Source organism: Anopheles nili, chromosome 3 (genome assembly GCF_943737925.1).
Source record: "Anopheles nili chromosome 3, idAnoNiliSN_F5_01, whole genome shotgun sequence".
Lineage (NCBI taxonomy): Eukaryota > Metazoa > Arthropoda > Insecta > Diptera > Culicidae > Anopheles > Anopheles nili.
Genome location: NC_071292.1, coordinates 38,324,084 through 38,339,763, shown reverse-complemented (window position 1 = coordinate 38,339,763; position 15,680 = coordinate 38,324,084). Strand labels below are relative to the sequence as shown.

The window sequence follows — 15,680 nt, the reverse complement described above, 5'->3', positions numbered from 1 at the left end:
TTTTATAGCCACGTAGCCTCAATTATAGACGAAAGACGAAAATTGATGTGGTGTGAAGAATTGTTGCGGTCCTGCAGAGCGCTACAAAATGACAAAGTGCAAACGTACTAAAATTGAAGTTATTCATATACTAACCACATATCGTAACTAATTAATGCATTCATAATAGCCTCATTTTTTATCTTATTAAAAAAAATGCCAAATATTTGAAACATAATTTACAAAAAAACTTCTTATTGAATCATAAAAAATTGTTACTGATATTAAAACAGTTGTACTGCCTTCGTGTCATTTTTATCCACTCTTGTTTCATCCACTACCCGCAACCTTCGTTCTTTTTGGCTCATGGTGAAAAAAATCAACGCATCATTTTATACCGCATGTCCCTGAATAGCTGTAAGCTATGCACGGTAGCTGCTTGCGGCACGCACACGTGCAAGTATTTGCAGCACACCGCCAAGACCGCAAAAAAAAACTACCAGCCTGTCCAACTTATTCGAAAGCGCTAGTACTCTACTCCAAAAGTCTTCTTCTGCCACGATGGCACGCATTTTCGTTGGAGGTCAATTGTTGTGCCGCGCTGCGTCCAAATATCAAGTACACCTGCCGGAGTGGTACAACATTCCAAAGTCCAACTTTTCCAACCCAACCGCTAGGAAATGGGCACCCCAAAGGGGCAGCTCAGCTATCCACACGCGTCTTTCTTTGCCAATTGACTTTACGCCGTCTGGTCTGGCCCTGAGTAGAGGCCATTAGGGGACGGCACCTGAAGAACCTGTGGCTTTTTTTGTCTAACGGACTAGCAATGCTTTCTTAGTGTCTCAAGGTCCCAAATAGAACTACCTGAGAGCGTGAGAGTCAAACACGGTAGCTCTAACAATCAAGCTCAGTCTCTTCTCAAGAGGTACAAATTTTTTCTGTGATACCAAACTGTGGACAATTTAATGCAAGAAATGTAAGTGGTTGGCATCATGCTAGCAGACATTATTAGCCACACACTTGCCTGCATCGTCAACAAGCACATTCGACACAGCAGTGATGCACCTTTCAGGCGATTAATTAGCTTTAAGCCTTTATGGCATCCATCACTATCGATTGGATGTCACAAAATTACCTTATAATATGATTACCCTTACCAACAGCATGCCCAATCGGCTCATATATCCATCATGGATTTAACTCTATGAAATCAAGACAAAAGCTAGTTAAGGAAATATTTCTTACAATAACAGTTATATGAAATGACACAGCAGATTGGGGAAAAAGCCATTACGCCAAATGTCACAATCCGCTGGCACGATGAGCGAGCTGAGATGAGTGTTCACATCATCAACCGGGAACGATATTCCGCACGGTAGATGGTGAAACCGACCACGGCAATCCTGACCATCTCGTACAACCGCTTGCCACTCTCGCTTTCATTTGTGACGATTGAATATGCCACAGGTATCCGAAACACATTGAGCCACCCAACTCGGTCTCAACGGCATCCAAAGCCCGAACCGTTGGGATGTAGATTTCTCAAGATATTCGGTTGCTTTTTCAAGTTGCTGTGGCTTTTGTCCGGCGGTAGGGTAGTGGTGCAAACCAACGTGCCGATGCCAGCCGACTCTAAAACCTCCCCTAAGGCGGTGCAGCAACGGGCCTCGAACTATTGACAGTGGGGTGTTGATGGTGGCCGTTGGGACGGGTCGCATTATTGCTTCATCGTCGTCACCATCGTTCGCGTTCCGTCATGCGGCCGACCGGTTCGGTCCACCTTTGTACGCTGCGCGCGCACGCTCGGTGAAGGAGCGGCCGCACACTCGCACGACCTTGGCAAAAATTAACTGTGAATGAACGCGACGCGATCTTTTGCTGCCGATCGCACGCCCCAATACGACAGCCTCCTTTTTCTAACGTTGGCGTGCGCCAGATCGCGCCACCAACCGAGGCGGGCTGTTGAACTACGTCAGTATGGCTCAGCTAGCAGGTGCATGGTGTTCCTGGCACGAGCTCGAGCGATCTGCGATCCATGTCGTACGAAAATATAACAATGACACATGAGAGAGCATGCGGTGGTATCATGCTTTAGAGCCATAATTAGAAGATCCAACTGCATCACAGACGTCAAAAAGCTCATGTGAGACCGATTTCCTGGCGTTGTTCTTTAATTTCAAAGCTTTCTCGATGCATCAATGTATTCCATTTCTGGTAGACAAATCCACAAGATGCGTATCGATCATGGCAACGCACGAACATACACACGAAAAAACAAGTTTCTTGTCATAGACTAACGTTGCAGCTCCCGTGGTAGCTAGGACAAACAAGCGTGCCGGAGATTCCAACACAAACCAATCGCTGAGCGAGGTACGCTTAACGTTTCCTATTTCACTGCAACTCGTTCTTCTGCAGCGTGTTGGACTGAGTGTTACATAAAAAACTAGCTAGCCAATTATAGTAGTTTGGGGAATTTAGAGCGAAAGGAGGTGTGTTTTCCTTCAGAGTTCCAATGCTAGTGTTTGTGTGCCAGCGGCGTGTTTACGAAGCAACAGATAAACTATGGATCAAGAAGAATGTTGGAGACTAAAGGAGACCTATCTCACCATATTCAAGTAGAGCAAAATGAATGCGCACTCCCAGATATTTGGCACGAAAAACAAAAGCAAAACAAACCTCTGGAACGTAACCGGGTTACGTTCCGTTGATTTTGCGAGACTTTTGGGCAACTTTCGCCATCTTAGACTTCCCCCTAACAAGCGAGAGTGTCCTCGACATGCTTAGCGAACTGGGTTCGCTCCATTCATTGCCTTTCGCGATGAAACATCGTGACATAACGGTATCTCTAGTTCACCACCATCACCAACACATATCTGCATGAGCCTGTCGATAACTTCAGTTGACATTCTGTTTAGCTACATTGCGTAAAGCGCCAGGGGTTGGTATGGAAACATTATTAACATTATCCAACCGATACGTGGAACCGACACCCAAAAGACAACCTTTTTTTTGCAAACATTACCACAGTCAAGCATCCAAGGACATTCACAACCATCGAAGGACATTCACCTTCATTCTTCACTACAAAAAAGAACATTCCAGAGAATCGGTTCCACAGAAACTAGTCAATCTGTAGTGGTTTGAAGTAGACGCCGCGAGAAGTAAAAGTTGTTCCGAACGTGGGTTCTTTTCCCGATGACCTCCCATAGGGGTCATTCCATTCTACCAAGGGCAACAATTTTTTAGAGCAGAGATAGTATTAAAATACCTGAAGCAACTGTTGTCCTTCGAAAATCTCCTCAACTTATAGCCAAAAAGCCATTTGGATATGCAACAATATCTTAATAGAGACGTTTCAACTTAAAGTAAAAACGAAAAAGAGTTTTGGCGATAAGTAACCAATTTTGATTAAATATTCAATCGCTTTTTGCCCTCACGACACATCATTAAACAGAATGCGATGCACCGTTCTTCCCTGAAAGTTGAACCCAAGGTGTCGAGCGTATCATTCGCTTTAAATTTGAATTTCAAAGAAACGACCTGCATTTGGACGAGCACAGGTCAACAAAGTTTGAACACAAACAGTAGAAAAAGAAACCATTAATTATACATACAAAACCTCTTAGGTCGACTGTTTACCGTTGACTGACTGCGAAGTTTGCCCTATATATCGAATACCCATTCACCTGCCGACGATGCATATTAAGCGACGACTACTGAACGTACAAAGGACCTAACCTTATTGTAAAGGCCCTTTTTCCTTGGTCTCGAAATTAAAATTCATCCATGTGATTACAATCCCTTCATAGGCGGATCAGGTTCACTGCCATTTTGAGCGCTAGCAACGAAACGCTGGATACGTTTTTGGCTGGATGATGATTTGGCAAAGTTGTCTAAAGCTGATAAAACAGTACCATACGGTAGATTGCAAATAGTAAATGCAATCACTGACTACCGCTGTGACAATCGCTCTTATCTCACTTCAGTCACGTTGGCCATATTACTTCCACAGTCGAGTACAAAACCGACATTTTTGCACACGAGGATTATTTTCCCGTTCGTCCTCATTTCTCGTAAATATGTAACAAAATAGACAGCCGGAATATGGTAGAGAAACAGTTGGGTACTTTAAACAGTAAGAAGCCAATATGTGCCACGAAGCTTCTAGGTTTCCGACACAGCTATGGGACTAAGCCACATAGATACCATTTTTCTTGTACACCATATGCATATGATATCTATATTTGACGATTTATTTTGACTATACTGATACAAAATTTCAGTTATGGTGCGAACGCGCGAAATAGCATTTTTGATTGAGTTATGTTCCTAGCTTCGTGTACAACATGCAATTTTGCTTCTTCGTATTCCTACTGCCGGTCGAATTCGCGAGCTGATGGAAGAAAAATCATCTGATCGACGCGAAACCCCAATACGCAACGACGTGTGTAGCAATAAATAAGTGCTTTTGTATGCGTTTCAGAAGCCACGTTTATCAAATCTAGCTGCAAACCAGATAGAGACTGTGTTCGTTTTCAGCTTCGCAACCCATTCAGTGCGCATGCACCGTGGCACATCAGACGGGCAAACCCAAAGCATTCGAGTACGAACACACGCAGCACGAGTGAAGCAATTTTTGACACTTCATCCAGGTAAAGGCCGTTGGACGGACGTTATCTTACCTGCAAAGATGAGATGATACCATTTAGCTTATCTGTCTTGTCAGGGCATAGAGAAACGGTGTTGTTATCAGTCGCGGCAAACGTAAAGCGGATTATAAATGACTCGTTGAATCATTTACTGTCAGAGCTGTGAATCACCGGATCACACGCCCTACCTAGCATTTTCGCATGTCTAAAAAAACTTTCTCGACGTTGCTTGGTTTCATTTTGGTTTCAAACATTGAATCCAACATAGACATCAATATCGTTCCTTCAATGCAAGCTTAAAAAGGCACCACAAAACTATCACGACTACCGTAAGGATTCCTCGTACATCCGAATGCCATACCTCCTCCTATCGAACTCGAACGTCTTCCACGACGCACCGAAAACGTTGGCTGTTGCACAATACCCCGGGTGAGCGATGCGTTGCAGCACTTGAGCTGCTCAACATAAATAAGTGCTGACCTTAAGCAACGGGAGGCTAGCGTGCCGAGTCCGTCCAGTCAACCCTGGCACCAAACAAAACGGCACCAATCAAAGTCGCAACGCGATCATGAATCGCTTTTGAGAAGCGTTATGCGTGAGTGATCGATCGACGGACCAAAAAACACAATTAACCCGCTGCAGGGCCAACGGTGATGAACAGATGTTTTGTTAGCAAATCGATGTAGGGACGATAAAAAATCATACAAACGCCCGAAGAGCTAAGGAGGATAGCAATTGCATACGTCGAATTGCTGGATTAACGTCAAAAAATATCGAAATGCCACTTACTATGATGCATACATTTGTACGGCCTACTATCCATACATCACTGCGTGTTTACACTAATTTTACCCCAAACCGATACCACGATACCGAAACAGTTAACACGAAAAGACAACGCGAGCGATACGGACACGAAAAGAACAGAAAAATATGTCTTCCCTTGCGGTAATCTTAGCTCTAATAGCCTTATACAATAGTTCTGCATGCTTACCGGCTGTTTTCCATGTTTGTTGGTAAATCGGTGTAACCGTTCATTTTCTAACGTACGTAAGTGTTGCTGGTCGGCGAATGGTGTGATTTGCACTTTGGCGCTGCTTAACCAAATGGAGAAAATCTACAGCAGACACAGGCAACTTTCTCTTGCTTTTCCGAATCGGATTATCGCTCCTATGCACTCAGACTACAATGCACTCTCACCACACTTTTCCGTAATGCAAACGCAGCCTAACGTTATTTGCACACTAGAATGGATTCGATTCGCGACTACTTGGATGGGTCGTGTATTTCCCCTAGTTGCAATTGTGAATCGAGGATTTTCTTGCTGGATGATTCAGAGGCGTTCAAGGCAAGCCCTTGCTGCAACGCTAGTGTCGTGACTACCTCTATGTCCCACTGACAGATACGCCCTAGTCTTCATAGACGAATGTTGCTAAACGATTTTTCTGATACTTTTTGTATATGCCACTATTGTATCCTAATTGCTCGCTTCCTGCCTAACCCAACTTTAGCTTTTTAACACTGCAATTCGCACGCATCTACAGACACAACACGTACTTTCTTTGCTCTTTCCGCCCGTTCTCTAACAGCAACGCTCGACAGAGTGCGAAAAACGAAACTTTGCTGTCAAAAATTTTCTCTTACAGACGACGACAGCCTTCACCTTATAGCGCTAAGGTGCTCGGAGACTTTTCCTCGCGTTTTACATAAATGTTTTAAATTAAATTTCGTTTTCCTGCTACAGACGCGGGCCGTTAGATCCCTCTCGCGGATACAACCAACGAGACGCGACGAAAATCGGATTCGAATTGAAGAAGGAGCGTTGTTGGCGAGCAACTTAACGTCGCTCTATTCCGCTGCCCGCATGGACAGGGGTGGTAGAGCCATCATTCGTATTTACTCACCGTTTCGCAAGCGATATCGAAATTACTTTTTTAATTCGTTCCTTTACCTTACAAGCAGTTATTAAGAACATGTTGGTACTTTCAATTTTTTATCTAAACTATTTTTAAATTGTTACTATCTGTTATGGTTAGATACAACCTTTGTTACTAACCCTGTTTCGGTGATCGGCTGATCGGCAGACCGTCTCTGATTGGTTGTTTTCAGGCAAGCGTATTAGTTCGTCAGAAGCGTACCCTACTGCAAAATTGAATTGAAAAAAACCACGAATGTGTGCGTGCCATGACGGAAAACAAAACGACTCCAATCATCACTCGAAATATACAAAACGTTATTCGCAAATCTGTATAGCCACCCATATCACAGTGAGGCGGTACGGAACATACCGCGGTCATTTAAATTTTTTCATGAAATTAGCAATGTTACATACCATTTGTAATGCAAGTTGTTTCTAATATAGAAAGTATGATTCTAAGATTGGAAATCCAGATGGCGCCACTGTGAATTTTTACATTTTTTCTAATATATGTATGCACTATATACTATGTATGGTCTTATTATTAGTATTCGATTTGAAGAAAATGATAATTTTTTATTATGTTTGATATTTCATATCATATTTCATTCTTACTAAACGTATATTATTTTTGATACTAAAATAAAAAGAGGCTTTAGTATGATAGAGAGATTATTGATACTTAAGCAAAAGAGAGTAAGAGAAGGTACAAAGATAGAAAATCACACATCAGGTGATTTTAATCAATTTTCCATATACCCTATATTCCATTAATAAGTATAGAAAAGGATCGACAGAATCATTGGTATTAGATATTGTTTCCTTCATATTTTACAATCTCGATAATGGTAATGGTTCTTAAGTATTAGAAATGAGATCTTTGGAAATTATTCTTTGATACTTTTTATTACACCTGTCATATATTTAACGATTAATTTTATTTTTGTTTCAATAGTTGATAATAATTTGAATTAAATAAAAAACCGCTAATAAATAATACAGAATGTGTCAATTTTGTTGGTTTGAATGCATGTTCTCTATGTTATATGTTACATTGAACTATCAAAATAATGAATAAGAAAATAATACGTTGCTTAATTCATTAGAAAAAAATTGTTTTGTCTAGAAATACATATCGGCCAATTTTTTATTTTTTGCATATTTCGATAGAACTATTGAATTAATTTTCTTTTTAACTTTATCACTATGGATAATAAAAAATTCGTTGGAAAATTGATACACGATCAACATGGTTAAATCTATCTATCGAACTATAGTTTCAAACTGATGTTAATCTTTTATCGTATGTTTGGATATTCATAAAGTTATCGCAATTATTAGACAAACCATCAGAAAATTGCCTTTGAGGAAATTTTTTATGATTGTATACTTTAGTGATTACAATAATCGATTGCACTATTTTATTTCAGCAATATATTATAATTTCACCTTTTTTGACCGCCTTCTGTCTGCTTTATCTTTGTGATTTTTTTTTCATAATGGTATCAACAAATTTTAGGCCTCCTCAATGATTCGATGTACCTATAAATAAATGTTATATTTAACCGATAACCAGCAGGGGACTCTAATTTAATCCCGTTAATATACTAACAAGCCAGAGTAATAAGGTATGCGGTTAAATGCAGATTGTCCCTTCTCTAAAGCGTAAGCCAACACAATAAGAACTTCAACGTTTTTTAAAATAAAGTTTGCTTTTGCTTAAAAATTGGCAATATAGAAATTGTTATACGTCATTGTTGTGCGTAAGAGGAATAAGGAGTATAGTGAAAATAGTAGTAAACAAGAATGAAAAAAGGGGTTTTGAGAAAAGGAAAATTTTGCCATATGGCCATTAGTTGCCGGTCCTAGTTACTACTAAGGTTGAGTGGTGTCAGAACACGGATTAATACAGGAGGGCCCAGGTAGCTGGACTTCTGTATCGTACCGTATTAAAACCTTAGTAAAGAAGAAGAAGAAAAGGAAAGAAAAATGAATACAGCAAAATGGAAAATTATGAGCAGCAATTAAAATTTTGGTTATCAATGCTATTGTAGTCTTTTTCATCATCTTTGGGCTTATCACGACTATTTTTCACGTAGTCGAATAGTCGGTCCCATGTATGGGAATGACTTAGTCGAAATTTGAACCTGAAACCATGAGTGCGTGGTTGTGTCGTACGCTAACGCTTTCTGATTAATTTTTATTTATTTTTTTTTCTAAAAACTAAACCGAGTCATGGCAAATCCTTTGATTGGTATTCGTCTGTGACTAGAGAATGGATTCGATAATTAACGTCAAAAATGCATAAAGAGCGCCCGTGTGCTCATGTGCCCGTATGATATGACATCCTCCCAGCCATTGTGCACCGTATGATGTGTATTAAATCAAAACCACTCATCGAAAGATGGTATTTGATTAAATAAACGTGTGCTTCGCCTTAGCGTTACTTCAAGAGCAGCACGCCGGTTGGTGCATGATAACAAATGATAAAGGGGAGCATTTCAGAGTTCACAAGAACGATAATTGAGAACAGCTCTGCTAAGAGCAAGATGTACAGGAGAAGCAGAACATCAGGCGGCCATGTGATAGGGCAGCAGCGTGTCATACGATGGCCATTTACCGCATCAATTTTCGGACTTTCAGAACCTGTTAAACTCCATTCCTCCCTACCATACTGGATGTTTCCAGTTAAATTTACACAAGCGTGCGGCCCAGTATCAACTAACTATAATAATTTTATCGTATATCGATTCCATCTTATGAACGTAATACAGTTCATCAATTTTCAAATGTCATATCTTGATGAAGTAATATATTCTCGTAGGTACTATAAGTGTAGGTACGTTTGCAAACCCCCACTGCAGAATACTCGTGCGAATGTTCTAGGTCGTCATTTTGCATTCCACATGTTTTATTAATTCGACTCAATGCGTTGAGAAGAGAGGGTTGGAGAGATTTGTTGCAGAATTGAATACGATCGTCATGAGGGAATTGAAACGGGCGGCAATGATCAGGAATCTGCTCTGGTAGCTCGTCGTTTGAAAGCCCCCCTTTCGAACACTCCAGAGCCGTTCCCAATCCACGGGCCAATAGTGTCAACTAAGCGGAACGAGTCACTCCACCTAAGTCATCGCAAATGGAGAATGTAATCAACTACCACATACATGGTCTCACTTCTGTCCCACACGTTATGCAACGAGCGCAGCCTAGTGCACGCAGATGATCTGATAAGAAACCGATATGAGGATTTTTTACAACTAGAGCATTTCAAGTATACTCCTAACCTAATATAACGGAATGCCTTTAAACGATCAAAACAGTCTACATTAAAACTAACTATGAGTGATGCGAATGATTATTTAATGATAATTTTCTCTTTCATAGAGTACATATTTGACGCGAATACTTTTTCATTCTAAAAAGATAACAGATTTCAACATCCATAATTTAAAGATACACCAGTCTGCACAATTATATCTAAATCTAGAGAGCTTAGACGTTCGGTGCACTTGTAATTTGTTGTACCAAAAATGGGACTATTCATTATTGTACGTTTATAATTGTCAGGTTGAATTGAGAATACGTCGTGGTTGAATAGCAGTGATAGTTTCTTGACGAAACGATAATCCGTAGGAATCAGTCTACGCAATAGAACAAATCGAAATTTTCCTTCAGGTTCGCTACCTTGTTTTCAAACTGTTATTTACGGGTGGAAAAGTTTGTGATGTATTTCATATCTCATACTAGTTAACTCCTTTCTCTCTTCTGCCCGTGTCTTTTCTCCGTTAATATCCTTCCATCCCTTGTACGCGCTGTTGTTTCTTGGCATCAATTGTTGTGGTTTTCAACGAATATATGTGTTGCAAACATCGCGTATACCTCTATTGTTTTGATAATTCGCTACAATTTGTTAAATTAAACTTCACTTGTTAACTCAAGAGACGCTTGCACTTGCTTTCTTAGCACGTGTTTCAATCGAGAATGCCGTTTGACCTAAAATTAGACCGCATGCAATAATAAAATTTGAATCGGGAATTTTCTAGTGACCGTTGACCTGCCGAATAATTGTGCAGGTCACTCTTAATCTCTATGATAGGAATGTTCACGATGTTCCATTCTTTTGAATCCGAATTCGTTTTGTTTAAGAAATTAAAATCGGGATGTGCGCGGACGCACTTCCCGGCTACCAAAAATTGCGCATACGAGTTATCCACATGAGGGATAATCGCAGGGGTCAACCCAACCCAGAGTGCAATGGAAGGGCCTCACCCTGGGGGAACCGCCTTGCTGATCACGGTAACCCCTATGCCAGGTAAGTATGCTTTTCTCGCCGCTTTCGAGCCCACCCCATTCCATACCACCATGCTGCGCTAGCGATGTTTAACCACCCTTCGCTCGCCGCAATCGCTGTCATCCGCTCAGCAAAACAGAGCACCGTCGCGAAGAACGATGGGAGAGCACAACGAACACAATCCATTACACTGGGTGTTTATCTCTCTCTATCTCTCGCGTTCTCTCTTTTCTTCTCTCATATATGCTTTCTGTATGCATTTAGATGGTTTTTCGTATTTTTTACCGTAAAAAAGAAAAATAATTTAAAGTGCTTGCATTGCAATTTATAACAAATTAAATCAATCATTGCCCCTAGTTATGATTCGTGCTATATATAAGTAGTTGTTTTACACTTTTTGAAAACAAATCATAAATTGTAAATATGCTCAAATTAGGATCACAATTTAACTACAGGGTTCACACTATACGTAAAAAAATTTTTTAGCACAAATTTCTGGAAAGATTACGTGTAACACGAAATGTACAGCAAAGGTTCTAGTTTTATCCATTTGTTCGGTTTACTAAATGCTTTATTTGGTTGCATTGTGTTGCACGCAGAACGTATGCGTTGCTCACATTATTTCACGAGTGTATACAATAAATTAGTCAACAACGATTGTAAGCTTTGCATCCAGGCCTTTCAGTACCCAGCACGTCTTAATTTCGCTTATATTCTAAAAACTTTTTTCCATCACCACGCTGTCGAAGTGAATGCCAGTGTAGAAAATAATCCATGTGACCAAAAAGCACGCAAACGATGTCATAAAACCTTCTTTTACGACTTCCCACATGCCACCGTACGCATCCTCATCGATGTTTTGGAAGCTGGTGCTGTAAAGATACACAGCTCCACAGTTCAACAAGGCGAAGCTGTAAAACACGTGGCCATAGGTTATTAATAGTTAATTAAAAATCGGTTAGCATTACGATGAGTAAATACTTACAGTGCTAATGCGACGAATCCTTTGAGAGGTATAATTCCCATTACTATTCCAATAAGGATGCTTAAAACTTGCCGTGCCCAATATACTACATCTAGAAAATCATCCTACAGCAAAAAACGAATGACCATTAGTAATTTTCATATATTCATCAATTGTCCATCTGCACAGTACTGACGGCAGATGGAATTGGGATATGGCTATTTTATTTCATTCAATAACAAGATTGGAATATACATTTCACTATGAAGTGATACGAATCTTAATTGAACTGTAAGATGGTTAGAACTTCAGAAATACTGCAACTAATCCGAACAGAAACGTAAGCAGGTTGCATTGATTAAGAGAATTAACTTTCACATGTGTACCTTTTCAGCCCATTCGGAATTGGGTTTGATGGCTCGGTTCCATACAGAAGCAATGTGGGATTGCTTGCTTTTCGTCACCTTTTCGGTATTTGCAGTTTTGACGACCATTTTTAAGATTGCAATACAAGGGATTACCGATTTGTTACCATTCACAAAACACTAAAACGGTACAGTTTTATTTATTGTTCTGTTTTTTTATTATATTAAAAATAATTCCTACGCTTTGATTAGTTCGATGTCATTTGGCAAGATGCAGATGGCATGGACAACTCACACCAAACTGCTGTGAAGTTACATATTCAGGTTCAGTGCTCCATATTTTAACAATACGAATCTGATCTATGTACTATTGCAATTACAATAAATTTAACACAGTCCTCAAAAAAAAGGTTAATTCAAATGCTTTCTCTTACGTTTGGATTCTTGTGCTTTTTTTGGCTATATGCTTGCCGAAATGAAACATAATAATTACGAGGCGCAGGAAATTTGAGCATGTATATGTTTGTCCATCTATGGGATGCCGGTTTGTTTGACACTTCATCATTGTTGTTTTGTCAAATGTATTGAATAATCACAATAATTCCTGCGACATATTTTTGTTCTCTAAAGTAGTAAAACATGTTAGTGCTAAATACTCAGATGTCCGTAAGATGTTTTCATACAGGTGGGCAGGCACGCAGAGGCGATTTGGCAGTATGCGCTGAAATTAATCAAAAAACTATTCTTGCAGGTGTGATTTTAGCGCGAGGAGTTGCAGTACTGAACACGGAAACGAAGCGGTGTGTTCGAAATCCAAATAAATCAAGTCCCTTAACACATCTGCCGGATTACACGTTCATGGATGGTCGCGTTACACCATTTGGAGTACGTAGTAAATATATCAGACATGTAACAACAAAAAATGACCTTCGTATCTATCGCAGGCTAACCAGAAGAAAAGGATCCTTCAACAGCGTGAAATAACGAAACAAATAGTAACACTTTCTAAGGAAATGGACTTTGCCGTCGATCGACATAATCGCCTAAAAACGGAAGCGGTAGAAAACAGACAAAAACAGATTGCCGATAAGCTGAAACCCAAAGGTCATTTATTATTGAAGAAACCAAAGTGAGCTTATTGGTATCAATAAACGTTGTTAGTAGTCGTTAGCTGGCTTGTTGTCGTCGTGTTTCTATTCGTTCCATTAGCTTTTGAACACGCTTTCGACATAGTTCATTCCTCCAGTGTCCGTTAACTTTGAAATACGATCCAACTATTGCGCCTTGTGCTAGGTCCCAGTAATTGTTAAAATTATCAAGTGTCAGTCCAGAGCCAATTATTAGAGGAAGATTAGTTTTTCCTCGGAGGCTTTCCAGTTCTTGTCGGTCAGCGCTGCATCCGGTGGAGCTTCCGGTTATAATGAGACTGTCTGCAAGAAAAAATTCTGCCGCATGTGCCGTTTCGGTAATAGACACATCGCTTGTAATTGCATGAGAACTGCAAAGTAAATGACATTAATAAACCCTTGTCGGGAGATTTTAGTAGTACGAACCTGTGCTTCTTTTTTATGTCTGCCATAATGAAAACATCATCGGCGTCTATTTGTTTCCGGTACCGTAACAGTGATCCTGCACATGCATCCGTAAATCCTTCATCAGCTACGTGACCAAACACGAACCCCTCAGCACGTATGAACTGTAGCCGACAGGCCTTGGCCACCGCCAATGCCTCACGATTGCATCCGGCCAAAATCTGCACTCCACACGGCGTTGTCGGCATTATCTCTCGAACGGCAAGCGATATCCTGGTCATAGCAGCCGTTATTTCTGGACCAAGACCATCTTTCGGTCGTATGTAGGGTATATCATGCATGTTTTCCACTAACACGCCATCCTATGCATTGGACGGTAACATTTCTATTATGGATGTTGTTTCTATATTTATCTCCTTTTCAACTTACTACTCCCGTTTCGCGATAAATAATTGCTTCTGCGCGAACTCGATCGATGACCCGATCGAATTTACCATCGTAAAGCGGAGTTCCTTAAAGCGATACATATTTTCATGAAATAAATAACTAGCAGTTAACCATCAACGCGTGTGTGTTTTTGTTCTTACCCGGTAGTGCACCCACGTGGATCATTCCAATAACGGGAAAGGGTTTTGAAAAAAGTGACAAAAATGTATGCATATTTCTGTATCAAAATACAGTTACAGAGAATCTTAACCCAGCGCCTGCAGTGGATTGCTTTACAAACTGACCGTTTTACATTTGGGTTTTTGTTTGTTGTTTATTTCGGAAAATTGAAGCAATACATGTCAAACTGTGTACAGGGAAGTGCACCAAAAACGTTGTTTATTTAAAGTTATTAAATCGTTTTATGATTTTTTCTAAATAGATAATGTATGGTAATATCTGGGTTAAAGCAATACAAAATGTAATCATAACATTATATGTTGCTGTATATTGACAAACGCTACTTGAGAGAACGAAGCGAAAATTTTTGAGAGCTCATACCAAAATGTATTACAGTACATAATTTACATTTATCTTCCTATTTATAAGAAATAATTTGATAAACTTAAATTCAAACCAAAATAAAACAATTAATTCGTAATCTCTAATCATTAGTACTGTTAATTTAATCCTAGAATGATTTTAAACCTAAAATAAATTTCTTTGGCTTGTGTAGGCAATATGTAATTTTTGTTGTCAATTTCGTTGCAGATTAATATCAACAAATAAAATATGTGACGCCTAAAGTACGCGTAATAACCGTAATACTTAATGAAATTAGAAATGAAAATAATACCACCAGCAATTTCTAGCTTATTTTGTGAGGAATCATAATAACACCGAAAATTTTTCAGGGCAAGATGTGGGCTACATAACGCAGTGTATTGTGTTCGTTGTGCTCTCCCATCATTCTTCGCGACGGTGCTCTGTTTTGCTGAGCGGATGACAGCGATTGCGGCGAGCGAAGGGTGGTTAAACATCGCTAGCGCAGCATGGTGGTATGGAATGGGGTGGGCTCGAAAGCGGCGAGAAAAGCATACTTACCTGGCATAGGGGTTACCGTGATCAGCAAGGCGGTTCCCCCAGGGTGAGGCCCTTCCATTGCACTATGGGTTGGGTTGACCCCTGCGATTATCCCTCATGTGGATAACTCGTATGCGCAATTTTTGGTAGCCGGGAAGTGCGTCCGCGCACATCCCGATTTTAATTTCTTAAACAAAACGAATTCGGATTCAAAAGAATGGAATACATCTTACAAGTAAACATTCCTATCATAGATATTAAGAGTTACCTGCACAATTAATCGGCAGGTCAACGGTCACTAGAAAATTCCCGATTCAAATTTTATTATTGCATGCGGTCTAATTTTAGGTCAAACGGCATTCTCGATTGAAACACGTGCTAAGAAAGCAAGTGCAAGCGTCTCTTGAGTTAACAAGTGAAGTTTAATTTAACAAATTGTAGCGAATTATCAAAACAATAGAGGTATACGCGAT

The 15,680-nt window shown here is 40.0% G+C and overlaps 3 protein-coding genes and 2 non-coding genes across 5 annotated transcripts; 2 read left to right on the top strand and 3 right to left on the bottom strand.

Moving 5' to 3' along the window:
• Positions 1 to 10,701: 10,701 nt before the first annotated feature.
• On the bottom strand, positions 10,702 to 10,866 carry LOC128728043 (U1 spliceosomal RNA). Its single transcript, XR_008410996.1, has one exon. It is a non-coding gene; the product is annotated as a U1 spliceosomal RNA (small nuclear RNA).
• Positions 10,867 to 11,419: 553 nt separating this feature from the next.
• On the bottom strand, positions 11,420 to 12,377 carry LOC128725692 (respirasome Complex Assembly Factor 1). The gene is made up of 3 exons (XM_053819457.1): positions 12,188 to 12,377; positions 11,823 to 11,926; positions 11,420 to 11,748 (listed from the first exon to the last, which is right to left on the bottom strand). Exons 1-3 carry the CDS (start codon positions 12,293 to 12,295, stop codon positions 11,553 to 11,555), a joined length of 408 nt encoding a protein of 135 aa, XP_053675432.1. The 5' UTR covers positions 12,296 to 12,377; the 3' UTR covers positions 11,420 to 11,552.
• Positions 12,378 to 12,761: 384 nt separating this feature from the next.
• Positions 12,762 to 13,399, top strand: LOC128723681 (39S ribosomal protein L52, mitochondrial). The gene is made up of 3 exons (XM_053817443.1): positions 12,762 to 12,851; positions 12,918 to 13,051; positions 13,111 to 13,399. The coding sequence occupies exons 1-3, from the start codon at positions 12,806 to 12,808 to the stop codon at positions 13,297 to 13,299; spliced, it is 369 nt and encodes a 122-aa protein (XP_053673418.1). The 5' UTR covers positions 12,762 to 12,805; the 3' UTR covers positions 13,300 to 13,399.
• On the bottom strand, positions 13,334 to 14,423 carry LOC128723679 (uncharacterized protein F13E9.13, mitochondrial). Its single transcript, XM_053817442.1, has 4 exons — positions 14,286 to 14,423; positions 14,128 to 14,210; positions 13,720 to 14,060; positions 13,334 to 13,664 (listed from the first exon to the last, which is right to left on the bottom strand). Exons 1-4 carry the CDS (start codon positions 14,356 to 14,358, stop codon positions 13,334 to 13,336), a joined length of 828 nt encoding a protein of 275 aa, XP_053673417.1. The 5' UTR covers positions 14,359 to 14,423.
• Positions 14,424 to 15,220: 797 nt separating this feature from the next.
• On the top strand, positions 15,221 to 15,385 carry LOC128728044 (U1 spliceosomal RNA). The gene has a single exon (XR_008410997.1). It is a non-coding gene; the product is annotated as a U1 spliceosomal RNA (small nuclear RNA).
• The last annotated feature ends 295 nt before the right edge of the window (positions 15,386 to 15,680 follow it).